General features: G+C 50.7%; 1 protein-coding gene across 1 annotated transcript in view; it reads right to left on the bottom strand.

Moving 5' to 3' along the window:
* Positions 1 to 9,589: 9,589 nt before the first annotated feature.
* GMDS (GDP-mannose 4,6-dehydratase) overlaps positions 9,590 to 27,529 on the bottom strand; it is an 806,940-nt gene continuing 789,000 nt past the window's right edge. Inside the window, exons 10-11 of the mRNA XM_006143052.2 lie at positions 10,308 to 10,376; positions 9,590 to 10,067 (exon numbers count right to left, since the gene is read on the bottom strand). Of these exons, the coding sequence (XP_006143114.1) occupies positions 10,005 to 10,067; positions 10,308 to 10,376 (132 nt within the window). The 3' untranslated portion in view covers positions 9,590 to 10,004. The remainder of the gene's footprint in view (positions 10,068 to 10,307; positions 10,377 to 27,529) is intronic.

Genomic DNA, 27,529 nt, shown 5'->3' with positions numbered 1-27,529 from the left:
GGCGCCGCTCCGGGGCCGGGCCCTTGGGAGCGATGCGGGGCCCGACGCGGTTCTGCGCGCGGCGAGGCAGGGACGCTCCGCAGCTCGTTAGCGGTGATCACCCGCCGCCGCCAGCCCCGCTTCCGTGTGCGTCCGAAGCTCCTGCGTCCCCGCACGCTGGCCTCCGCCCCGCCGCCTTCCCCGAAATCTGTGGTTTGGGAGAAAGGAGCGCGAGGGGCCCTCTGCTGGGCTCGCTGCTCTCATCTCCGGTGCGGGCCGGGAGCACGCGCGCGCGTGTAGGTGCAGGGGACGAGGGGCCCCGAACCCGGACGAGAGCCGGCGGGGCCTTGGCCACCGCGCCCGGGAGGAGTCGCGGCATTCCGCACGGTGACAGCCCGCCCCGCGCCGGGCCGCAGCCTGCAGGCGCGGGCCCCGAGCGGCGCGATGGCAGGACCACCCTGAGCCCAGCCCGGCCCCCGGTCCCCCCTCCCCGGCTCCGCCGCTCCGGACCTGTCCTGGCCTGCGCCCGGGCTCCAGGCGGCCTTGCCCTAGGGCTGCGTCCCCGCGCGGTGTGTGCGGTCGGTTTACACAGGCCACAGATCACTTGGCAGTGGCCATGCGGGGAGTCGCATGGCTTTAGGACGCGCGCGGCGAGCTCGGCGTGTGCGGGGTCCACGTGCCTGCGACCCTCCGCGTTCCTAGGGCTGCGACTGTGCAGTCCTGAAGACGTGGCCAGCCCGAAAGCCGGGCCGGCCCCAGCCACCCCGGGGCCTAGGCCCCCCCTAGCCTGGCCTTGGAGAGCTCAGCGGGCTTTCTACCCCGCCATGCCGCTCCGAGGGGTGGGCTAAGGGACTGCCAGGCCGACGCAGGGAGAGGGCGGCCACTGCCTGGCGCCCCGTACCCGGGAGAGCGCACAGGGCCTGCGCCCTAGTGGGTTCCTGGGTGAAAAGGCAAGAAAAAGAACTTGTTAGGGGCCCTTCCGGAGCCCCCTGAGATCGCAGTGGATTGTGGGGTGTCTCTTTGCTTTTCCATGTTGAACCCTGAGTTCTTTCAGCTGGATAAGGAACCGTCTTGTGAGTGTGGTGTTTGGGCTTCTTTGGATTCAAGGCGTTCCTCGCTGCAGCCCCAGCCCGGGAGGAGTGTTTGCACACTTGCCGAGAAAAGCTTCTAAGCAGCTATTTTCACCGTCTTCACTGAGATTGTTTGAAAATTAGGCTTTTACTTCTATGCTATGTTCTAGGAAGGCGTTTGTGTGCTCCCCGTCGAGAGAGAATACCGAGTGATTTCTGCACAAGTTGCCTTCATAATCGTTCAGGAGCTGTTTGAGTGAAGGGCAGCCCGTTATTCTGATTTTTAAACCACATGTATGTGATGTTTTCTATGATCAACAATTCACTGGAGTTCGGAGTTTTAAGTCCTCTTTAAGAGAAACCAGCTCTTGCCAATCTTATTTAACCTGGAACGACTTATTCAGTAATGGTTTGCCTGTTTGTTTTGTACTTTTTAAACAGCAAGGGTAAGTCTTCTGTGAAACGTGCTAAGAAAGACAGTTTGATATTTTAGCTAATAGGCAGTACATTTTGGAAATTCGTCTGGGACAGCAGGCATGACCCAGGGTAGCGAACCAGCTCGTTTTAAACATGGCCTCTCAGAAAGCAGACGATAAGAAGTGTTTGTCCTTTATGTAGAAAGGGTGTGCACTTCTTTTCTTAGCAGTTCATGCCATTCGCACGTAAATGCCAGCGTGTTACACGCCATAGAAAATCTTGCATTCGGCATCTTGCACGTGTGGTAGGAACACGTGCTGTTTTCCAGGGTTATGTAGTTAGCAGGCCTTTTTCAGCAGGCTGCTTGCAAACAAGCATGCATTTTACAATTTATCCTTCCATGCAGGTTTGTGTCATTAATAATCGATGTTTGCAGAGGAATAAGGCTCGATTGTACTGGTGGCCTGTAAGTTCTCGGCTGTTTCCTGCTGGGTCAGAAACAGGAGTCAGAAAACATTCTAGGCCTCCTTGGGTCCCCCTAACTTTGATAGGTGAAGAAGGGACCTAGGACCTTTTCTCTGGCACCCTGTTCCTTTCGGGCAGGGGATCAAGTGAACCTGTTTTAACGTGGAGAGCCATTAGTTTTGTTCTTACTGGTACAAAACGTCAAAGTTCCTGAAGTCTGCTTATCCAGGCCACCTGGCCGGACTGAGGGACAAAGAGGGAACCAGGTTCCGTCCAGGCTCAGGCACCCATGCCAGTGTACTCTGAGGCTGTTAGTGGCACAGAAGTGAAACTGATTGGGGGTGACAGTTCCCCTTTATTCCCACCGCGCATCTTAGAGTTCTCGCAGAGGGGGCCGCCTTTGCTCTGAGCCCAGCTCTGAGTCCTTAACCACCAGGTCTTGCCTGGTGTTTCAAGGCCTGCTTTTTTGAATCCTCTCTTCTCGTTTCACGGCTGGTTCATGAAGCCATTAGCCCGTCCCAAAGGGTCATAAACAAATGTCGTGTTAGGGGCAAGATTGATGGTAGCCAAGTAATAAAGCCGGCCAGGCAGGACAGAATATGATTCCAGTGAGCAGCCGTTCTTCAGCTGAGCAGAGTTTGGGGTGTGAGGAGAAAGGGACCAAGAGGCGGGGAGAGTCCTCACCCACCAAATGGGGTGTGGGGGAGAGGAGGCTACAAACGCAGGAGCATGCTCCCAACCCAGGGAAGTCTAATCAGTTCAGAAAACAGCCACCTCCACGGGAGAGAAACCCACTGAGATTTGCCACTGGGATCTCAATGCTGGCTTCAGAAACTCCACTTTTCTGAAATCCCCTTTAGATTTATAAGACAGTGTAAAGTTGCCCGGAATAAGGCATTTACCGATGGCATTTTTTCACTCTCACCTAGGCAGAAGGTCTTCTTTCGCTGTTTGGGGTCTGTCTTCAGAGCTGGAACTTGCATGGGTCTGATTTCTCTAGCCCAATCCCAACCCCTGATCGTGTCTCCCCCTTTTTGAATATGACTCCAACACAACTATGACGTTCCCGGTGTGTCTTTGGGTCACTATCTTTTTTGTGTCTGTCACCTTCTTTCCCAATCTTCCTTTCAGGCCCCCACAGAAAGACTTGGGGCCCTGAAGTTAGGTGCGGATGTCCCAACTGCCAGCCTCTGAGGTGGCCCGCAGACCCACCCTCTGCTGAGCCGTCTGGGGGATGGGCCGGATGTGGCCTGGGACAGACCTGGGGCCACTCAGGAGCCAGGCTTGAGGCTTGTGGTCCCGAGTCCATTTGGGAGAGGGACAATATTGAATTAGATGAATTCCAGCTCCAAAACCCATTCGCGAGAATGCAAGCTGCTTCCCCACGAACGTTCTCAACATGATTAGGAGTGGAAAATTGAGCAAAATGTACCATGTCCGCCCTATGGGAAACCAAAATAAGGCGCAGAGAGCACGAGACTCATTTGGACCTTTTGTTGTTCCCCTTTCCGATCTTACCCTGGCTCCATAGAAACCCTCTGGTTTACATTATTATTTTTTGGGGGGTTGTTTACTTGATTTTTTCCTTCACTGATTTTTAAATTTGCAGCACATTGAGCGTATTATAGGAGATGCAGTAGGATCTGGAATTTCTTCGCATAGAGGTCCGGGCCTGTCTTGGATAAAGGTGGAGCTCTGACCCCAGACGGACCCAGCCAGAGAGGGAGAGGCTGAGTCTTGGGGTCCCGAGAGATAGAGATAGAGACAGAGAGACAGAGACAGAGACAGACAGGCATTTCGTCCAGTGCAGAATCTGGCCGCCTGGGGTCTAAGGGTGAGCGGCAAGCCTCCTTAGAGCTTTTTACCAGATCGTACCTTCCTGTTTTCTCCCAAAGAGCATCTTCTTTCTCGGACCTTCCAAGCGGGCTAGTCCCCACATGGCTTGCAGACAGCTCTCCTCCCAGTCGCCTCCCCCCAAAGCCACCCTGCAGGTCGCTCCCAGGTAGGGGACTGGGTGGGCTGCTCAGTTACCCTAAGTCGAGGCTGCTGGCGCTCATGCTACTTGGGTGGGCATAGGAGAACAATCTGTGAGCCTAGTCTGAGAGCAGCAAGGAGCCAGGGTTTGGCAGTGAGGCTTCTCCATTGACCCGGGTAGTGGGACCCTGGCAGGGCTTAGGGACAGAGGCGCTCCAGCGAGGAGCTGCGGTGAAGACGCAGATATAGAAGTTAGGGGATGAAGATTTGATGAAGGGCTTCTGGACGACTTGGGTCAAGAGTTGGGGGAAAGGGAAGGAGAGATGGGGGAGGGGAGAGAAGACAGACACTCCCTCCCCCCCATAACTTAACCCCAGGGAAAAAGCAGGAAAACCAGCGCATTTAGCGCCATTAACTCTTAAGGCCTCTGCATTTCCTTGAGCATAAAAGCAGGTCATGGTTCCAGAGGCCGTGCCCAAGCCGGTTAATGGACACAGATGCGCAAAACGGACAGGGTGGGGAGCATATGTTCGGGGCCGCGATCTGATTCTTTTAAAAAAATCTGCCAGGAAAGAAAAACCAAAACCTCCTCTTGACAAAATCACCACCTCAATGATGCGCAGGAGAGCCTTTGGAGACCTAGCCCTGAAGCCGGGGGGGCTCTCCGGGCGCCTTCTCTGCCACGCAGGATTCACTCCATGGGCCTTCCTGGAGCCCCAGCACCAGGAGCGCAGCGACCACAGGGTTGGACCGGAATGGGTCGGGGGCTTTCTCCTGATCCCGAAGATCATTTTTATCACTCACTAAGGACTCACGAGGACAAGGCTGGCCTGGCAGCGGCAGTGAATCAGGGCGAGAGAAGGGCTGTGGGGCTAGCTCCAGGGCGAGGGGGGCGCCACAGGAGCGTCCCCCTAAATGTCAGGGAGAGCTTAGGGGAAGAGGTCTCAACCTGGTTCCCACAGCCAAGAGCAGTCTGGTGCAAGAAATTCCTGAGAGCTCAGGGGCTGAAGACCAGAGTCACTGGTCCTGGACCCTTGGGGGACAGGGTTCCCTGCGTCCCCAACTCCCCACACTCCAGCTGGGCTTCCAAGTCCTGTAAGGGAGTGCAGGGTAGTGGCATAGAGCGAGTGTTGGTGACAAAGGAGTAACATGGCGTTCCTCTGTCCTGGTGGTCTGGCTGCCAGGCAGGCCTCCCCAGCCCGTGAGCCCCGGGAAAAGCCTCCCTCCCTGCCCCGGGCAGCTGCGCAGTCCCCGCGCCCGGTGCTGCCGGGCAAAGTGGCACAACAGGAAGGCCTCGCCAGAGGCCCTTCCCAGTCGGCTTCCTCGCCATAAAAAGCCAGACTCCAGCCGAGGTCCTGACCCCTTCCAAATATACATTCCCTCGCCAGCGGCCTCCACTGCAGTCCGGGCCTCGGGCTGTGCGGCTTCCTCCCAGGCCGGCTGGGGCTCAGGAGCTCCCCCGGAGCGAAGGGAGTCGCTGGAGCCCCCAGGTTGGTTGCCTCCCCCAGTCACCACCCGCCTGCTCGAGAGAGCTTTTGGTCTCTGCAGGAGCCCTGCGTGCACCGGCGCTTTGGCGAGGCTGGGGCTGCAGACGAAGGTTTTGTTTCCATGAACCGCGGTGCTTCACCTCCGCTCGCGCTCTCCACCAGGCGCTGGGTTCGGGAGCTCTGGGCTGCAGACGCCCGGCCACGTGCACACCGAGAGAGGTGAGGCCGGCGCATGCGCACGCACGCCGCGGAGGACGCGCCTTTGAGGTCGGTGGGAGCAACAGCAGGCGCTTTCCTTCCAGGCCCCAGTTCGCAAGTTCGGAGACTGAGCCTCGCCCGAGGTCGTAGAGCGAGGAACGCAGGCCAACCCAGGCCTCGAATCCTGCCGTTGGGGCTCTTCAATGCGACAGAAAAGTGGCCCCGGTACCGGTACCAGTGGCCGTGCACGTCGGCTGCATTCTCATGTGGGCAACTTGGACCAGAATTCACAGATCAAAGGGGCAGCTGAGAATGGGGCGTCCGCTCTCTGTGACCCTTGACCCTGGAGGAAGGGCGGGAGACTGAGTGTAGAGGGCAGGGCCTGGGGGTCAGGACTGGGTCGTTGGCTCTCATCGAGAAGGTCTGTCGTTGGAGGAAGCAGTACAGGGTGGGGTGGGGCCTTGCTGTCCTGCTCAGAACCAGCACTTGGGAAAGGTTTGAGACATAGAACACACTCCAGGGGAGACCCATTGGAGTCTGGGGGTGGCAGCTTCCTGGGCTGGAGAGAGCCAGAGGGCTCCGAGGTCTGGTCGTGGGTAATAACCCTCCTGGCAATGGCACACCCCCTGGAAATGTGCTCAAAGAACCCATGGGGGACTGAGGTGAAGCTGGGGGGGCTGCAGGGATGTGGGCACTGGAGTCCACTTGGCACAGAACAGTGGTGCCCCGATTCCCAGGAAAACACACACACAGAGGATCAGACCCTGTGCAATTCCAGAAGATATCGCAGACAGAAAACCGGATTGTGAAGGGTGGGCCAACTCCTAGAACCTCTTTGCGTCCTAGTTGTCCCTGCTGCTTGTGGAAACCCTCAGCTCCCCTCGTGATGAACACCCGCTGGTTTTGGATAGGTGGGGATGACGTGCAGAAAGGTGCAGGTCTATAAGCCGTCTATAAACATGCAGACAGGCTGTCTTCTTTTTGCCAGGTGCAAATCTGTTTGTAAGATGTCCACCAACACATGCACATTCTGTTTTGTAAAACCCTGTGGGAGGTCCCCCACTCCCAACCCATGCCATCGGCTGACCAATCAGGTGCAGGTCTTGAAAGATACACGGTATTTGAACTTGAACTCTTTGGGAGACACCTTCAAATGGAGGAGACTACCCAGGTTAGAATTCACCAGTGAAAATAAGGGGCCTGGGTACTTTGCAACCTTTAGCATGAAAAGTGCCTACGGCAGTTGTTTGTAAATGCTGTATTTAAGGTTATTTCAAAATGAAATTGTAAAGAGTTGTTTCTTGCTCTGAGGTTTAATGACACAGGAAAGTCATATTGCCAGTGGCTCACTGCCTGCCAGTGGTTCCATGGGACTCATAGGAGCTGGTGCTGGTCAAGGTGACTAAAGGGGAGGCAGGGAGCCCTGTGTGCTTCTCTGTAGGGGTTTACAAGCCCTGGACCCACCCTGCCTGGTGCTTGATCCAGACCTGAGCTGAGGCTTCCTGAGAAGCCATCTTGCCTGGAGCATTATCATCTGAAGCACTTCAGCACTTCCCCGAGCCCTGACACAGCTGCAGAGGTGTGACAGGTTTATTATGAGGGTCATAATTCCTTAAAGACACTGGGCAGCAGATACAGCCCGAACAGGGTCTGGCAGGGGATTCCGATGGAATGTGAGGCCTCTGAGCGTGGACCTTTTCCTTTCTCTGGTGAACAGGCGTGGGTTTGACTGCGTTGCCATTGCATCTGTATCCAAGTATAGTAAGAGTTTCACTTAATTTTTATTAGGAAAAAAGGGTATGTGTTAGAACACTTAAAAGGAGAGCCCATTCGTATAGAGCAGGAGGAAAGAGGAAAGCAGAGCAGAAGTGAAAAAGTTCGCTGAGATTTTAGAAGAAACCCTTTAATAAGAACAGTCTTGAAGGGTGTCCAACTAAAATGTTCTCATAGCACAGAAAGTCAGAAAAATACTAAAGCAAATCTCTTTTTTTCCCTTCTTTTAAACACGCGTGTGTGTGTGTGTGTGTGTGTGTGTGCACGTGCGCATGTGCATAAGTGCACACACAAATGAGGCCAGGAAGCCAAAATGAGCTTCACTACCCTCACTGCCACAATTGAAGATGCAGGAATAGAGGAAAGGTTCTAACCCAAAATACTTTGTTTCCTTCAAAAACAGATGCCCTAGGGCCCAGCAGTTAGCGTAATGGCTATGTCGCTGAACTCCCACGTAGTCAACCACGGTTCGAGTCCCAGACTGGGTGGCTTAAACACGCCGAGTGCGTGTGCGTGTGTGCCCAAGATCCTGAGAGGAGAATGGAGAAGGGATTGCGGTGTGGCCATCCCCCTGGGGGATGATTTCTTGCTTTTTATCTCTCTGTCTTTCGGGCAAGCACACTTGCCTATAGCAAAAACCTCTCCAAAAAAAAAAAAAAAGAAGAGAAAACAAAACAGATGTCCTAAGTCCGTTTGAGAAGTATAATTTACCATTATGGCAGTTTTGGGTCACATTAAGCCCCTTGCTTATGGTATCTGCTGGTCCTTACCCAGGAGCTTATTATGGCTTTGGGCTAAAAGGCCACAGAACAGTCAGTGGGGTCACGGCAGGCCCAAAGGTCCTCTGGGATGAGACGTTCCAGTGGGTAGAGCAAACGAGGGACCTGCCCATCAGGGTCAAGTCTAAGCGGAATCTGAATATCTGTGAGGGTGGCGAGGGCAGGTTTGGGAGTTGTGTTTGTAAGTGTGGGTGAGGGTACGTGACAGTGTGAGGTGGCATGTTTGTGAGTGTATCTGTGTGTGTTTGAGCCTGTGTGTATGTGTGTGTGTATGTGTGTGCTCGCCCACCAGCCCGCCCCATCCTGGAGGCCCAGTCTCGAAGGGACGATCTGTTTCCAATTAGCAGCATCCCGCTTGGGAGCCAGAGAAGGCGCGTCCCGGGGCAGCTTCTGAGGCCGACCGGGTGGGCCAGCTCCTTGGGCCGCCCCAGTACTGCTCCATGGAAGCTGCGCCAGCGGGCCCTTTAGCAGCGACTGGGGCGGCCACACAAAGAACCCTCTCTCCTGCGCCAGGCCAGCCGTTGGAGCCGGGTCCTCCCCTAGACCATAAACCTGCCTGGGAGGACGTTCAGAAATAGTTCACCTGCACTCACACACCCACGGGCAAAGGCTGGGATTCCATATGCTTTTAGGGTTCACTTTATTTTGCTCGTAAGGGGGGTGGGGGGGGAGAATAAGAGGCTTGACCTTATTTGTGGGGCAAAAATGGTGCATTTCATGCAACATACACCTGTACACAAACGCTTGCTCGCGTGTTGGCATTCGGTAGTGTCCAGGTCACCTAAATATGGTGTAGCCAGTGAAACTAGATCCAGTGATCCGGGGCTGGGTCTTAAACTCTTTATTCTACTTCTAATTAACACAGACAGAGTTGAAGACTAATCCAACCTATGGCATAGCTATTAGGTACTTCCTAGCAACTGGTTGGCGGCTTAAACCAAAACTAGATTTGAAATGATCGGGGACTGATCACAAGGAGATAGGGAAGTAAGCACTGTGTTAAAGCGCCTGGGCCACTGGAAAAATAGTCCCAGAAATCTCTGGGCAACGCAGGGGCTTTGACGTGGAACATTCTAGCAATGTTTACTCACCTTTCCAGTTTCTTCTTCTCACGCCCCTCTTTTCTCAAGCGTTCTCTGGCGCTGGGGCAGTTGGGGGGTGCTAAGGATAGTTCGGTCCTTAGAGACCGGAGTTGGTGTGCATGCCTTGCTCGCTTCTGCAGAAACTGGGTTCAGAGCGGCTACTGTTACTAGGTAGGCCCCGGGGAAAGAAATGTCCCAGAGGCCGGCTTGGGCCTGCAGGGGTCTTCCCAGCAGGGGCGTCCTCAAAGGGAAGCGAAGCCTGAAGGAAGCGATTTCATGACAAGGTTTGGATTTGGGTGCTTTTGTTTTGAGACCCTTCGAGCTACTACGGTGATAACTTGGAGAAAACAGCACACCGACTCTTGTTCCAGCTAGTTCAAAGAAAGGCCATTTTTTTTTTAATAAGAAAAGAGAAAAACAATGTGAAGGCCCCACAATTTAAAGTTGTCTAAGACATGATTTCAAGTACAGTGAATCTGTGATTAAAACATCTTGATTTCACAAAACCATTCAGAGGAGGCTTCCACAAAAGCAAAGCGGCCCACATCCCGGAGTGTCATGTCCCGGCTGCTACAAACCTCGGTGGCCCCTGCTCCAGCCAGCAGCGGGGACAGGGCAGCAGCGACAAGGGTCGCAGGCACTGGCCCGACTCGCGCGCCTTCGCGGGGCCTCCGCAGCGTGTCCGCGCCGCCACCGGCTCCAGCCCGACTCCAGCCCGACTCCCCCACCCCACGCGCGGAGCACAGGCCAGAGAGAGGGGCTGCCGGGCTCTGCAGGCTCTCAGGCGTTGGGGTTGGTCCGCATGAGCTCCACGTCGGCGTCCACCATCTCCCTCACCAGCTCCTGCAGCGAGACACGAGACACGGGGTGGGCGGTGAGGGAGGAGCCTCTGCTGCTCTGCGGTGACACCCCACACCCCAGGTGGCGCCCCCAGAGAGGCCGCCCCGCCTCGCTCCGGGCTCCCCCTCCACCCCCAGCCCTGTGCCCTCCCTACCCAACGTCTCCGCCCTCCAGGCCTCGGGCACTTGGGGCGCCTGGCCTGGCCCCGCGGCCAGGGGGCGGACTGAGCCTGAAGACACTCACATCGAAAGCGACCCGGGGCTTCCAGTTCAGCTTCTGTCTTGCTTTGGTGCAATCTCCCTGCAGAAAGTCCTGGGGGAGAGAGGGGACAGAGACAAAGCCGGTCTGGGTCAAGGGGGTGGAGAGGAACCCGCAGGCCCAAGGCCAATGTACCGTCTGTTCCCCTCCTTTCAGTCCCCACAGGGCACCTTCTGCGCTGTAGCAGCGAGTGAGGACAGGGACTGCGATCCGATCTGTTCCCAGCTGCCTCGGCCACTTCCTCGCGTCCACCTCCCTCTCCCCACTGCATCACTGGGACGCTTAATGACCACCCTCCCCTACTCCCCATTAAGTAGTCAGAGACGCTACTGTGAGAACTGTTTCGAATTACTGCACTTCGCAGGCCAGAAATCGCTAGGCGCCCCGCGCCCCCCAACCACCACCACGCCGCGTCCCATCGGCCCCCGCGTGTCCGCTCCTCAGGGGGCTCGGGATCCGGAACCTGGAGGTCCCGGTTGGCGATGGCCCAGGGCTCTTTGCGCTTCTTTCTAACAGAATTGATTTCCCGAGGCCATAGCCTAGTGGAATTCTTCCGGAGGCCGGCCTCGAACTTTTCTGACCCACCGTAAAGACGAAAGACGAGACACTTGGCGATGCCCCCAGCGCACCCACACGCTCTTAAAAGCGAAACTGAAGTGTCACGAAGCAGCGCGGACAGGGCCCCATAACCTAACATTTGTCGCGTTCCAGGACTCCCTGGAAGTGGCAATCGGCAGCTTGAAAAGGCTATTCAGATCAGAGCGCCCAGCAACCTCCTCAGCTACAGTCCGGCCTTTCCTTCTCCGCGGGTTGGTGTTTCCTAACAGCTCCGATGGAGGGTCAAGTTATTTTTCAAGAGAACTGCCAACTCCTCTACAAGAGGCTGGGGCTGCCATTTGCTTCATTCTCAACTCAAAGGACAGGGCTTTGCCCAATAGTAAAAAGAGCCCCCCAAGACTCTTAGACTTTGCTCTCACTCTGCCCGTTTGGTTTTAGAGGGGTAGGGAAGAGGAGGCATTGGGGAGAGTTTTAGGGGAGCCAAGGCAGGTCATTTCCATGTATGAGAGACTTCCTCCAAAGGAGGGAGGCCAGAAACACCAGCCTAGTGGAGAAGATGAATCTTGTATCCCGCCCCTAACTCTTCCACGGAATTATTACAACCCTTAGAAGACTGACAGAGATGATGACGCAGATGAGAATTTCAGGATGAGTTGCAAAAAAAAGGAAGGCAGGAAAGGAGGGAGAGAGAAAGAGAAAGGGAGAGACGGAAGAAAGAAAGAAAAAGACTTTGAAATATATATATACATATATATATATACATATATATATATTTATTTATAAGTGAGAGAAACATTTAGCTTTTCCATACCTATGTATTCATTGGACAGAACAACAGATCTGAATTCTCAAAATAAGTAGGAGAATAAAATAAATAAAAAGGAATAAAGTCACATAAAAATAATTCTTTAAAAAAATAAATGGGAGACTGTGAAGGCAGTTATGAAAATAATCCATCCTTAACAGGTGACACATTCTGGGTTCAGATGTTCTGTTTTGGTTACCCACAAGACCCAAGGAGAGCCTAAACCCGGGTACATCAAGTGAAAATAACAGAGGATGAAGCAATTGAAAGCTTGTCCCTATTATTCCTGCAGACTTCTCTGAAACTCGGTGGGTGAGAGTTCGAGACTCGTGGAGGGAAAGGCTGGGGCTGACTGCTAGGTGCTCACAACAGAGGTGTCTCCACCCTCCTGAAGCCTAACTGTCTGCGGGAAACTGCACCCGGCAGAGCACACACAGCAGAGTACACTCAGCAGCAAATCCTCCTCAACTGTGCATCAGGAGTCTTTCAAAGGCTTGCATTTCACAATTGACTGAAGTACTGATTTCCTCCCCAGAGTGTTAATAATAGTAAAACCCGTTCTTTCTGCCGGCCCTTTAAAGTCCACTAAGTCTTCAGGAAAGGTTGGATACAAAAGGTAGTAATTACCATTTGAAGATGGTGCCCTGTGGAGCTTAAAAAAAAAAAAATAGGTGGAAAAACAACCGAAGTAATTGATTTCTCTTTCCTTCCCCTAAATAAGCTTGTATATATTTCCACAATGCTCCTATTTTACTCTAAGCGTCACACAAAGATATTCATTCTTTTTCCCCAGAGGAGAGCTGTGCCGTGTGGAGTCGTGAAGCAACCCTGCCCGAGCCCCCTTCCCTCAGTTCTACAGCAGCCACGGGGCTTGGGGCTTGGAGAAACGTGGTATTGTTTAATCACGTAACACCGGCTGTAAATCAACCAACACTGCAGAGGATGCAATTCATGGCTGTGAACTTCGAGTTTGCAAAACCCTCAAACCCAGTTTGGCTTCCAATGATCTCAGTAGGCTTGGGAAAGGGAGCTCTGTATTGTAATTATGTTTCCTGTATTTTTCTACAAGTAGCTCATAATATAAAAACAACCAGGGAACTACAATTAAGGAAAAAGAAAAATGGTTTTTTTCAAAAGCTTCGAAACAAGACATTTGCTACCAGGAGCTGTAAAAGTATTTCATTGAAACCAGAGACGCGCCCAGTTAAACTTCCCAATTTAGTTTTGAGCTCAGCCCCTACAGTGCAGTCTAACAGCTTCCTTTAACCTTCTGCCAAGGCTCTGTCTCCCTGAAATTTAATTAGACCAAGAGACCTTGGGAAAGAAAGGGATGAGGTCCCATCAGAACAAAATAGCGGCTCTCTGTGCCAGCTGCTACTGGCTGACACGGAGAGAGGAGTCAATATGTTGTGTGTCCCTGTCAACTTTTAAGGAAAGATTAAGGACATCCCAGCTTGTTTTATACTTAACTGTTCCTGAAGGAATTTCTTACTTCTTCTTCTTGTGTCATTCATAAAAAAGACACAGTAAGTGTGCTGTTCATGCTGCAAGCTAGGGGCACAGGGCGTGCTGGAAGGATAGCGTGGGGATGGTCTGGGTGGGAAAGTGTACTCCTCTCTGGAAGAAATGCTTCTTTAAATAAGGCTTCCTCTGGCCTTAGGAGAATCAGATCCTGGAAACCACACTCTCACGAGGAAGTCAAGAACCGCTGTGCTCAGACAGAGGGCTGCTGGCACTGTGGGGGCAGAGGGGACAATCTAAGGCCACCAGAGATGTTCCTTTTTATATTTAACTCTCTTTGAAAAAAAGTTTGAATTCCCAGAAACCCCCTCCACAAGGGTGTGATCAGCTCCCAAAGATGAGAGAGAAGCAGGACTTCATCTATTTTACTCTTTTACTTCTTTTTTTTAAATTTTTTTTTATTTTGGGGAGAGGATTTTGCTATAGGGCGCATGTGCTTGCCAGACAGACAGAGACAGACAGAAAGCGAGAAATCCCCCCCCCCCCTCCAAGGGGGATGGCCACGCCGCAATCCCTTCTCCTCCATTCTCCTCTTGGGATCTTGGGCACGCACACACACGTGAGCTTTAAGGGCTTTAAGGCACCGGGTCCGGGATTCGAACCGTGGTCGGCCAGATGGGAGTCCAGTGACACAGCCATTACGCCAACTGCTGGTCCCTTGCTCTTTTACTTCTGACAGCTCACTTCCTTCTTTATTTATAGGCTTACAGCCACAGTATGGCAACAGGGGCTAGCACTGAATTCAAGCGACTTTATATGCAGTTTCCAAAAAAGACTTTGTGCACTGGGTGGTCTGGAGCTTTCTCTTAAAAAAAAAAAAAATAAGAGAGACAGACAGAGAAAAAGAGAGAGAGAGCATAAAGCTCTCTGAGAAAAAATGTAAAGCATTTCGATGTGAATATGACATTTCCTGAACTCTGGCTTCTGGTGTCTTCACTGTTTTCATTGCTATTCCTTAGGTGAACGCTACGGTTTCAATATGTAATTTATTATTGTCAGATTCAATTAGGTTTAACTGAGCATTTTACAGCAGCAAAACAGCATGAGCAAAGAGAGAAAATGGCTATGTGGAGACCACCCCCCTTCTGCTTCCCTGCTTTCCGGACTGGCGTTTATTCATCTGACCTTTAGGAGTGATCCTCGGACTCCAGCACCCAGGACTCCACCCTGACTGGGCAGCGTTGTAATAGCAGCCTGGTAGGAGGGCATGTTTTGCTGCAGCCATTTTTCAGGCTTTCCTGGCTCTTGTTCTTGTTAGAGTGAACTGATAAAGAGCCAGACCAAATCCTGGAAAAGTCATTAGGCCAGTTCCTGAGCCCACAGTAGTTAACGTAAAATCCAGAAGAGGAGAGACCACACTGTGCCTTTATCTTCTGCCCTGACGGTGGTTCCTTTGCCTCCAATCTCTTGGGTACCTTTTCATCTCCATCAAGATAACACCACATCTTTCAATGACATGGTTAGGTTTCGTTCCCTCCCCCAATCTTATTTTCATCAGTCTTTAACACGCTAAGTCCCTTTGATTATCTTCTGCCCATTACTGCTTTCCCTAAAATCGGTGTAGGTAATGCGATGAAAAAGATTTTATCATGGGGGCCAGCAGAGGGCGTGGTGGTTAGGGCACCGGACAACCACATGGTTGACTGTGGTTGGAGTCCCAGCTCTGGCAGCTTGGGAATCACACCGGGTGCATGTGTGTGTATGCCCCAAATCCCAGAAGGAGAATGGAGGAGAAGGCCATGCCCCCTGAACAGTGATTCCTTACTCCCCCCCTCACTGTCTCTGTCTCTCCAGTGAGCACATATGCCTATGGCAAAAATCTTGAAAATAATCATTGGATCATGTAGGGTAACTTCTCTAAGTTCATAGTCTCTGTTCTCCCCCCTTTCACTAAGATTTTACTTTGGGAACATGTTAAAATTTAATTTTAAGAGGGACTAGCAGTTAGCGTAATGGCTACGTCGCTGGACTCCCATGTAGTCGACCACGGTTTGAGTCTCCGACCCGGGGGGTTTAACCCTGCGTGCGCGTGCGTGCCCAAGATCCCGAGAGGAGAATGGAGAAGGGATTGTGGTGTGGCCATCCCCCCTGGGGGGTGATTTCTCGCTTTCTATCTCTCTGTCTCTCTCTGTGTTTCTGGGGAGCTCATGCACCCTATAGCAAAAACAAAAAACCAAAAAAACAAAAAAACAAAAAAACAAAAAAAAAAACTCTCCCCCCAAAAAATTAATTTTAAGTATGGGTTGGAGACCATGTCTCCTCAATAGATATTCTTGTAAGGTTTGCAAAGAACATCTGGTAGGTGGAGAAACATTTTAAGAGTGCGAGATCGTTTGGTAGGATGTTGTTAAATTTCTGGTGTACATATAGAAAGACATTGACTCTTGGGGAAGGTACACAGACCTGAGTTGTTAAGAGGGAAAATGAAGACCGGCGGAAACTGGGTTAAACGTCTTAAGGGATTTAAGATTAGAGCTGTGAATGACACTCGAGGTTCATTTTTTCCTTCGACTTTTCTTGGAAAAGCAAAATTGAGGAACAACCCAGGTTCCAAGGGCATCCTAGTAGGCCAATGCATCTGCTTTGTGACCTCATTTGATGTTAATACGGCGTGAGCAGAAAAGCTTTGCTTTTAGCGTAATACTTTTTTCTTTTCTTTCCTTTTTTTTTTTCTTTTCTTTCTGGAAGACAGACTGCTAAAAAACAAACAAATTAAAAAAAACCCTCAGGAAAAAAAAGCTTAAAAACCACACAGAATATTCCAGTGAAGAGTCAAGATAGGCAAGGGAGAGTAAAAAAAAAACAAAAAAACTTGCCATCTGAACATTCCCCCTGGAAAGTTTGCAGTGCACTTGCTACTCTTGTTGGGCGCTGTTTAAACCCATAACATGTGCACAAATTTATCTTTCAGCTTAACCTTTCCCGGAGAGGGAGGGAACCTCAGAGCAGTCAGAAATGCACGGGGTAAGGGTATTGGTAAGGACATTTCCCTAACGCTCCCCCTTGACTGCAGCTGGAGCTGAAGCCAGGCCTCTCCTTTAATGACAAGAGGTGATAAGAGATGGGAAGAAAACAGCAGGCATCTACTCTGCTCAGGAAGCCGGGCTCAGTGGGCCTGTCCGTCAGCACAGTGTCTGTAGAGGGTGCACAGCATGACCTCAGGGAAATTGAGTCAGTCAGCCCCCGCTCCAAAGAGTGTGCTGACAGTGGGGATAAGGAGCCCAAGAGAGTAAGACAGGGCGAGCGCAGGCGGCATCAGGTCCTGCCCCTGGTCACCCATGTGCAAATGACACAGGGCCACCACCGCGCATGTGCCAGGTGCTCACATTGGGCCCTTTGTGGGTGGCCTGGCACGGGAACCCTGTCAGGTACAACTCAGGACATCCCTGCTAGCCCCTGGCTGGTGCCTAAGGGAGGTCTTTTGCATCTTGTGACCCCCCTCAGTGATCCCGTTTTTTCTGGGATGGGAACCACCTATTCTCATTTCATAGACTTTGCAATTTGGAGGGACCAGCAGATGGCGTCATGGTTACGTTGCTGGACTCCCACGTACTCGATTGTGGTTTGAGTCCTGGACCCGGCAGCTTAAAACATACCATGCGTGTGTGTGAGCGTGCCCAAAATCCCGAGAGGAGACTTGAGGAGAAGGGATTGTGGTATGGTCATCCCCCCTGGAGGGGAGATTTCTTGCTTTCTGTCCCTCTGTCTCTCCAGCGAGGGCACATGGCTTATAGCATAAACCTCATAAAAAAAAAGAATTTGGGGACCAGCAGTTGGCATAATGGCTATGTTGCTGAACTCCCATGTAGCCGAGCGTGGTTCGATTCCCAGGCCCCGTGGCTTAAACGCACGCTGGGCGTGTGTGCGTACATGCCCAAGATCCCGAGAGGAGAATGGAGGAGAAGGGATTGTGGTATGGTCATCCCCCCTGGAGGGTGATTTCTCACTTTCTGTCTCTGTCTTTCTGGCGAGTGCCCATACCCTATAGCAAATACCTTTCCAAAAAAAAAAAAAAAAAAAAGAATTTGCAATTTGGGATCAGCAGCTATTAAGAGTAACAGATGGCAGGAGACAAATCCATCTCTGTAAATATTTGCCCAGACACTAATGAAGAAGTCGAGCTAGCACGGCAGCGGAGCTTTCTTGGAAAGTGAACAAGAGTATTGTCTGTCTACGCGTCACTCTGTCAGTAAACTATGGCGTGGTAAAAATACAGACTCACCTACCAGGAGCAGGCCAGTAATACATTTTAGTGCACCCACTGATAGCTTTATCTTTTTTGTCGTTGTTCATCTATGTATCTTAATAATATGGTTAGTATAGGGAAAAAAGTGTAGTTAGGTAAAAACGGGTCAATAAGATACAGAGACAGGAACCAGCAGTTGATGTAATGGCTGTGTTGCTGGACTCTCACATAGCTGACCATGGCTCGAGTCCCAGACCCGGTGGCTTAAACTCACACCGGGCACATGTGCATGCGTGCCCAAGATCCCAAGAGGAGAATGGAGGAGAAGGGACTGTGGCGTGGCCATCCCCCCTGGAGGGTGATTTCTCACTTTCTGTCTCTGTCTTTCTGGCAAGTGCCCATGCCCTATAGCAAAACCTCTCCAAAAAGAAAAAAAAAAAAAAGAAGAAGATACAGAGACAACACAATTATGTATTTGGGGAAATACAGGATTGAAGCACATTAATTTCCTTTTAAATAGAGTGTTTGTTTTGTTTTGCTTTTTAAGAACATAGGATGCCTGTGTTCGCTGGAGAGACAGAGAGAGGGAGGGTGAAAAATCACCCCCCAGGGATCTCCCTGGGGAATGCTCATTCCACAGTTCCTTCTCTTCCATTCTCCTCCTGGGATTCTGTGCATACACGCACATGTGCCTGGCCTGGTTTTCTTTTTTTGGGGGGAGAGATTTTCGCTATAGGGTGTGTGCGTTCACCAGACAGACAGAGAGAGACATAGAGACAGAAAGCGAGAAATCGCCCCCAGGGGGAATGGTCACACCACAATCCCTTCTTCTCCATTCTCATCTTGGGATCTTGGGCACACACGCACACGCGCCCGGCGTGAGTTTTAAGCCACCGGGTCCGGGACGTGAACCGCGGTCGACTACGTGGGAGTCCAGTGACATAGCCATTACGCTAACTGCTCGTTCCCTCTGACCTGGTTTTCAAGCCACTAGGTTCAGGACTCAAACCATAGTCAACCATGTGGGAGTCTAGCACCTTACCTGCCAAACCACCTGCTGACCCCTTAAGTAGTTTTAAAAAATATTCTGAAGAAAGCCTTTTCAGGCACACACACTTGAGACATGTAGAGACGAGGGGGTGTTATGTTCTCCCCCATGGAGCACCATATATGCTCCAGTACTCACACCACACCAACGCCCACACCTCCCCAGATCACAGCCCCGAGGGTCTATGGTTGCCCAGCCTATGATGGGGCAGAGGATGAGGGAACCTCCAGAGTGAGGTCCTACCCTAGACCTTCCTCTGTCTTTCCGTCTAGCCTGTGGGACTTTGGGGCCCACCCTGTTCAACTAGGCACCAGTCTACGCAGGCTGAGCAGGGACAGCATCTCTCAGAGGATGTGCTGAGTTACTTCTGGGGAGCTGCCTGTTTGCGGGGAGGTGTCAAACAGGTTGCTGTAAATAAAACAGGCATGCAGACGAGCAGGTGGCGTGGTGGTTAAGGACAACGGACTCCTACATGGCCAACTGTGGTTCAAGTCTCAGACCTGGTGGCTTGCTGTCTCACTTTCCTCTCTTTGGTGCCTCTCTGGTCAAATTTAAATAAATACAAAAAGTTAAATAAAATGATCCTTTAAAAAAAATAAAGCAGGCATGCAAGACTTTGAGGCTGTTGTCTTGCTTCATACATATTCAGGAGTTGCAATGTCTCTGTGTTGCTGTTCTGCTTCTATAATTGCAATGGTGGAATTAGATTTTTGGGTTAGCTTGTCTTTCTTTCCCTCCTTCCTTTCTTCCTTTCTTTTTAGTGTCAGAGGGTGCATACACTCCCCAGAGAGAGGGAGAGGGAAAAAGTACCCCGCCCAGGGGAGTCTGGTCACACTGCAGTCCCTTCTCCATTTCTCCATCGTCTTGGGATTCTCACATGCGTGTATGCGTGCCCGGCATGTTTCTTTGAGGTACCAGGATTGTGTTTCGAACTGAGGTCAGCTCTGTCGGCTCCAGCTCCCTGAAACACGGGCTGACAGGCCAGATTAGGGCTAGCTTTATTTCTTGATGCCTGGTGCTTACAACAGCATCACCCTCAGGGAACTTAGATTAGTGACAGGGACGGGAGTGCTCTAGGTCCCGATTCCTTTACTGCTCTTCACTCTGACCAGCTGATGTGAGGGGCGTGGCTGACTGGAACTGGTGATACGGAGGCCACTTAATGAAAGGGAGATAAGGCTGTGGGTGACCTGAGCATTCCAGGCTTCAAAGCCAGCACCATCTTCATAGGAAATGACTGGTTACTGTTAATAACTGGATCTAGGCTGTGAAGGGTTGGTAGGAGGTGGCACAAACCCCGAGGGAAGCAGATAAGACACCTTTAAGTGCACTGATTGAAGATTGTGGTGTCATAATTGGCAAGTGGCAAGTGGCACTCTCGATCAGCACACGGGCGGCTTTTCTTTTGCCACTTAGTACTTTCTGCCCCGAAAGCACTTTACGGAGATCAGCTCATTAAACCTCAAGGCTATCGCATTTAAGATGCAATGCGACGCAGGAGATCTCCTGTCCGTCTAGTGGCCTCTCGCCCAGAGATGAAAGTTCTGCACGAGCATCCTGGAGGTGACAGCAAACTATCCTCCAGCTGTTTCACAGGTGAGGCTGCCCCTTCCTGTCCAGGAAGGCTGACTTAGACCACCGAGGATCCTGAGTTGCATAAGGGGAGGGTGTGATTTCCCCTACTTTTGTTTCCTTCTAGTTTTTAGGAAACCCACCTCGCGTCTTAGAAAGTGCACTCCCACTCCTCACTTTGAACATTAAGAGTAGTGAGAACAGGGGCTGGCAGGTGGTGTGGTGAATAAGGGGCGTTGGATTCCCACATGAACAACCATGGTTCGAGTCCTGGACCTGGTGGCTTGCTTTCTCCCTTTCTCTCTCCCTCTGTCTGGTCAAATTAAAAAAAAATAATAACAAATGGAATTAAATAAATAAATAATTTAATAATTCTTAAAAAAAAAAGAAAAAGAGCAGTGGAAACAGTATGAATTCCCCACATTAGATATGGGGTATTTTTCCTTCTGGGGCTTTTCTCAACTTATATGATATATTGGGGGCTCCAGTTCACAATATTAGGGTCTCTCTTCAGTTATCCCTCTATCCATCCATCCACCCATCCATCCATCTATCCACCCATCCCTCCACTCATCCAATCCATCCACCCGTCCATCCACCTCCCCATTCATGTATCCCCCATCCATCCATCCTCCCATCCATCTACCCACCCACCTATCCATCTATCCACCCACCCACCCACCCATCCACCTGCCTACTCACCCATCCGCCCACCTACCCATCCTCCTACCATCCATCCATCCACTCACCCACCCACCCATTCATCCATGCACCCATCCATCTATCCACCCACCCATCCACCCACTCACCCACCCACCCATTCATCCATCCATCCATCCATCCATCCATCCATCCATCCATCCATCCATCCATCCATCCATCCATCCATCCACCCACCCACCCATTCATCCATCCATCCATCCATCCATCCATCCATCCATCCACGTCCATCCATCCATCTATCCATCCATCCACGCATCCATCCCTCTGTCTCTCCCTCCATCTGTTCAGTCAGTCCTCTCTCCAGCCCAAACAGAAATGACTTAACAGGGCACTCACACATTCATTCATTCAAACATTCAATCTCTCAGCAACTTCTTAAGAAAATCTAAGTAAGTGAGGAGGTGGCATGGTGGTTAAGGTGCTGGATTCCCACATAGGTGATCATGGTTTGAGTAACGAACCTGGAGGCTTGAAAATCATGCCAGGCACATGTGCGTGCGTGCCCAAAATCCCAGGAGGAGAATGAAGGAGAAGGGATTGCAGCACAGCCATCCCCCTTGGGTGGTGGTGGTGATTTCTCCCTTTCCCTCTCATGTTTTTGTTTTTGTTTTTATTTTATCCTCTCTTTCTCTGGAGAGCATATGCCCAATGACAAAATCCTTAAAACAAAACAACACTCTAAGGATGGGGCCAGCAGATGGCATGATGGTTAAGGCACTGGATCACACACGGCTAACTCCGTAGTTCAAGTCTTGAGCTGGTTGGCTTGTAAAGCATGCCAGGGGCATGTTTCCCTCCTGGGGGAAGAATGGAGAAGGCATTGTGGTGTGGCCATCCCCACTGGGGGGTGATTTGTCACTTCCCCTCCCTCTGTGTTTCTCTCTGGCAAGCATATGTGCCCTATGGCAAAAATTTAAGAATGAATGAAAGAGAGAAAGAAAGAGAGGAAGGAAGGAAGGAAGGAAGGAAGGAAGGAAGGAAGGAAGGAAGGAAAAACTCTTAAGACCGACCAGGCAATTGACCATATTTAGACTCTCAGTTTTCAACTATTTCTCCGGGACTTCTATATTTGGGAAAAAAATTGAGAAAATTATTTTGATATTTGTTAATAGGATTATGTTTTGTTTTGCTATAGGACATGTGCACTTACCAGAGACTGGTAGAGAGAGAAAAAGAGAGAGAGAGAAAGAGTGAGAAATTACCCTCCAGGGGGAAGAGCCATGCCACAATCCTCTCTCCTTCATTCTCCTCTTAGGATTTGGGGCATGCATGCACACACGCCTGGTGTCTCTCTCAAGTCACCAAGTCCAGGACTTGAACCGAACAGTCAGCTATGTAGGATCTAGAGTCACCTACTACATAGAGATAGCGCTAGAGAGACCTGGGATTCTTACCATGGCTTAGTTACTTAGCTGTCATTAGACTTCGGTATTACACAGGGAAAGAACTAGCATCATTTCTCGTTCATCCTATACAGGTTTCCTGTTAAAGCTCTTACTCCTTTGATCACTTAAGATGTAGGAAACAGTATTCTACTTTTTCACCTCCTTCCTCCCACCACCCCTCCCTCCCTTCTGTCCTTTCTTCCAAGAGGAAGTGGGGCACAGACAGAGAGCACCCTTAACAGGGTCTCATGACATAATACTTCCCCAGCCCTTCCAGCCAGCCAGGGTCATGGACGAATGCACATGCCCAGCACGTACAAGTCGACCCTGGACCTGAATCCCGATCTTCCCTATGGAAGTATTGTGGAGTGATGCACTACCATGACACCGCTGCAGCTGGGTCAGGGAAGACCGTTCTTGGAACGTTCTATGATAACATCACTAATGAAGATGTAATCTTTTTTTTTTTTTTTTTGGGAGAGGTTTTTGTTATAGGGTGCATGCACTTGCCAGAAAGACAGAGACAGAGAGACAGAAAGCGAGAAATCACCCCCCAGAGGGGATGGCCACGCCGCAATCCCTTCTCCTCCATTCTCCTCTCAGGATCTTGGGCACGCACGCACACGCACCCAGCATGAGTTTAAGCCACTGAGTCTGGGACTCGAACTGAGGTCGACTACAGTAACGTAGCCATTATGCCAACTGCTGGTCCCCAAGATGCCTTCGCCTTACTGTCTCCACCATCCCTTTTGTCCAGGCCACCATGTTGCTCCTGTCTGTGACCGAAGCCCCTTAGCTGGTTCGGCCACTCCTGGCTTCCTGACCCTATTCCAGCCCTGAAGTTGTCTGTGGACATGTCCATCCAGGCTTTTAAGTGAGTTGTCTTCTAGTTTTTCTTTGATGCTTACGTGCTACTTTTACCTTGCCTCTCAACCCAGCTTCCTCTGTTCTTAGGTCGTTTTCTAGACAGTTGTAACCAGGGTAGACACAGGATTCGGTATTTTGCTTCCCCCCAATTTCTGCAAATGTTTCACATGCTCTTGATTACTGCCACATATTGGCCGCTTTAGGTTTCGGGGAGGCAGGTGGACACAGCAAAGCCTTGGCTGTCCTGCAGCTTATGTTCACGGGGCACAGAGATGGGAGTAAGACGCTTCCAGCTAATGGGCAGTGTGAGGAAAAAGATGACCGAAGAGGGTGGGAAGACCTACAGGCTTGACATTTGGTTAGAGAGGTGAATGATGGGAAGGAGCCACCATGTGAAGACCTGGGAGAGAGGGTCTCTCAGGGACTCAACACCAGCTCTGAGGAGCAAGGTGGAGGCCACTATGTTTTTTTCTTTTTTTAAATATTGATTTAATTCCATTCATTATTATTATTATTATTATTATTACTATTAGTTTTAATTTTGACCAGAGAGAAACAGAGAGAGAGAGGGACAGCGAGAAAGCAAGCCGCCAGGTCCACGACTCAAACCACAGTCAGCCATATGGGAATCCAGTTCCCTTAAACAACTTGCCACCTGCTGGCCCCTCCCCCCCCTTTTAAAAAATAATTGTTTATTTATTGAACTCCTGGCTGGCACATAGCTGTAACCCTTAGCTCCCTTTGGTGGTTGACAAAACTCTTCCCTCCCTGTAGCTCTCAAGAGGATGGGATGCAGCAATAAGACTTGCTTGATTTTAAACTTTTTCTTCTTTGTTAACCATACTTGGTCTGTCTCTGTGTTTGGGTATAGAGGTTGTGGTACACTTTATTATATTTATTTATTTTTAAATTTATTTATTTATTTATTTTAATTTGACCAGAGAGAGACACAGAGAAAGAGAAAGTGAGAAAGCAAGCCACCAGGCCCATGACTTGAACCATGGTCAGTCATGTGGGAATGTCCAGCACCTTAACCACCATGCCACCCACTGGTCCCATGTGGTACACTTTAAAAAGAGTCCTTCATGAGCCTGGGGCATAGAGCATGGGGTTTGGGCTTTTCTCTGAGCCCCTGGTGATTCTCAGCACTGAGGCCCAGCTTGGATGGACATGTCCGCAGACAACTTCAGGGCTGGAATGGGGTCAGGAAGCCAGGAGTGGCCGAACCAGCTAAGGGGCTTCGGTCACAGACAGGAGCGACATGGTGGCCTGGACAAAGGGGATGGTGGAGACAGTAAGGCAAAGTTGTGGGCGAAGTAGAGCAGAAACGAACCTGTGGGTGTATGGGATAAGGGGTGAGGGAAAAGATGAAAAATTAGAGGGTTCACAGGGAACTCAGGGTTTCAGTCAAATGAGGACCTTTGATTTGTTCTGGGTGCACTGAAGGAATTCAGAGCTACGAGGAAAGTGTGAGTGTGACGTGGAGCCACAACCTCCTTGGTGTTCCATATTATCACCTTTAAGGGACCCTCTAATTTTTCTGATTAAAAAACTAGGACTTTGAGGCCGGCAGGTGGTGTATGGTTAAGGGTGCTGGACTCCCACATGGCTGACTATGGTTCGAGTCCCAGAGCTGGTGGCTTGCTTTCTCCCTTTTCCTCTCTCTCTCTTTCTCTCTCTCTCACTCTCGCTCTGTACCTCCTTCATTAAATTAAAATAAATGAGGAAGGTGGCGTGACGGTTAAGGTGCTGGGCTCCCACATGGCCGACCATGGTTTGAGTCTCAGACCTAGTGGCTTGCTCTCTCACTTCCTCTCACTCTCTCTGTCCCCTTCTCTTGTCAAATTTAAAAATAATGATAATAACAAAGAAATAAAGTTAAATAAAATATTTCTTAAAACAAAACAATAAAAACCAAAAAAAAACAAAACAAAACTGGGATTTGTTCTAAAGAGTACTTTTGGGGATCAGCTGGTGGTGTAATGGTTATGTCACTGGACTCCCATGTAGTTGGTCATGGTTTGAGTCCTGGACCCGGAGGCTTAAAATTCACACTGGGTGCTTGGGCATGCATGCCCAAAATCCCAAGAGGAGAATGGAGGAGAAGGGATTGCAGTGTGGCCATCTCCCCTGAGGGGTGATTTCTCACTTTCTGTCTCTCTGTCTCTCTCTGTCTCTCTGGAGAGGGCACACACCCTATAGCAAAAGTGTCCCTAACCCCTCCCCAAAAAAAAACCCAAAAGAGTACTTCTGTAAAGTTATCTGTGATCTCTCACGTCATTCCACAGAATGCACTGTCTTGTTTGAACCCTGATTAGATGCAGAGCCTCCCAGCTGAGGAAGTGTGGAATGCTAAGAAAGTGGCCCGTTTCCCCACGTCCTGGCTGTGTTGGCGTGCAAAGACCGAGGGGCGGACCTTCTTCCAAGACCCCAGCTGGCGGACCACTCCGCAGTGCTCCAGGACAGGTGCAGAAAGGGTTAAGTCAAGCCGTGTCCACTCTGCTCCACCCACACACCCCACTATTATGCTCAGCCTGCGGCAGGAGGAAGTCCGAGAGGTGGCCTTTCACATGACATCATAAAAGCCTGATTTATCGCCAGCCACCAAACATCTCGAAAATCATAACATCCTTTCAGGAAAACGCAGTGGAAAATCATCGGGTGGACTTTGATGAAAGCTTTGGTGGGGACTCCAAGTGTGACACTCTGCACAGTAACCCTTGGCAGGTGCTTTGTTTGCCCTCGGAGCTGGCTTTGCTGACAAGGCCAAGTATCTGAGTTACCCAGCGGCCTGTGACAGAGCGTGGCTTTCATGGCCACAGATACAACAGGAGTTGGGCTCATCCCCTGCCAGCTGGCCTAGAACACCTCATTGCGTGAGATCGCTTTATAAACGATAGGTCTATCAGAATGTGATAAATGATTGATTATACAGATATAATGATCACACTCCATTACCGCCGAGCCCAACTTTGCCACCATCCATCCCACAATGCACCTGTGATGGGCTGTTCTATGCTCCTAGCTAGGCCTGCTTGGACACTGCTCTGTGGTCATTACCCTTCCTCCCCAAGGCACTTTGCCCATATAGCATTTCCAGAGTCAGGTGCCATCGTGGCATTGTTCCTAACGATAAAGGGGGCTAAAAGATAACAGGGAAGAGACGCCAAAATGTCAGAGGAAATGCAGGGTAAGTTCCTTGTGCCACAGAAATGCCCGCATGTCTCCATTGCTTTTCTAGCTCTGTAATTTGATAAAACCCCCAAGCAGGAACCTCTTCTTTGATGTGCATGACATGCTCTGCAAATTAACACAACAAAGAGGGATGAGAGAGGTCTAGAGTCTAGGCTGGTTCTAGAATTCTGGCCCCACTGTAGACAGTAGGGCAGTCTTTGCAAAGCAATGCCAACTCCGAAGCTCTGGGACACTTGAGTTTTAGGGAAGAAAGGTATTATAAAGATTTAATCAGGGGACCAAGCAGTGGCACAATGGCTATGTAGCTGGGCTCCCATGTAGATGACCGTGGTTCGATTCCCGGACCCGGTGGCTTGAAACTCATGCCAGTTGCGTGTGCATGTGTGCCTAAGATCCCGAGAGGAGAATGGAGGAGAAGGGATTGCGGCATGGCCATCCCCCCTTGGGGGTGATTTCTCGCTTTCTGTCTCTGTGTCTCTCTCTGTCTTTCTGGCGAGCGCACATGTCCTATAGCAACCCCCCCCCCCAAAAAAAAAGATTTAATCAGGGGACCAGCAGGTGGCATGGTGGTTAAGTCGCTGAATACTACCACATGGCTGACAATGGTTCAAATCCTAGACCTGGTGGCTTGCTTTCTCACTTTCCCTCTCTCTTTCTCTCTGGTCAAACTAAAATAAATGAATGAATAAATAAATAATTATTAAAAAAAATTAATCAGAATTGACAAAGGGCTAACCTGGACTGAGGGCTGGCCAAAATGAAGGCTTGGGCTCAATTCAGCATTCTGTTCACTTCATTTTATGGCTAACCCAGCCAGCACGCAGCATGAGGACTCGTCACAAGATCAAAGACTCAAGTGAGTAGACACAGCAGGACCCTGGCTGGTCACTGGGAAGTCTTGTAAAGGCTGGTGCTGCTGTAGTCTGCTATGAAAGGACAAGCCCCCAGGGCAGGGACTCAGCCCAGCCTGACACCATCAGGCTAGGAGGGGACCACCACTGCCACTCACCACGCCACTGTTGTGCCCCCATAAGACTGATTTGTTACCCATGTCATCATGTCTCCAGAGCCTGCTCAGGTCTCTTCTTCCCAGGATTCTGTGCAGGAAACAAGAGTGATGTGGAAGGACAGAGGGAAGGGAGATGACGCGAACAGCCCGGCCCTGCCGCACCAGCTCTGTAACTTGAGCTGTACATGAAGAAAGTGGTGGGGCTAGAGAAGGAAGTGGCAGGACTAGAGAAGGAAGTGACGGGACTAGAGAAGGAAGTGACGGGACTAGAGAAGGAAGTGACGGGACTAGAGAAGGAAGTGACGGGACTAGAGAAGGAAGTGACGGGACTAGAGAAG

This window comes from Tupaia chinensis, unplaced genomic scaffold, assembly GCF_000334495.1.
Source record: "Tupaia chinensis unplaced genomic scaffold, TupChi_1.0 Scaffold000090_1, whole genome shotgun sequence".
Lineage (NCBI taxonomy): Eukaryota > Metazoa > Chordata > Mammalia > Scandentia > Tupaiidae > Tupaia > Tupaia belangeri.
This window is presented reverse-complemented; position numbering and strand designations above follow the sequence as displayed.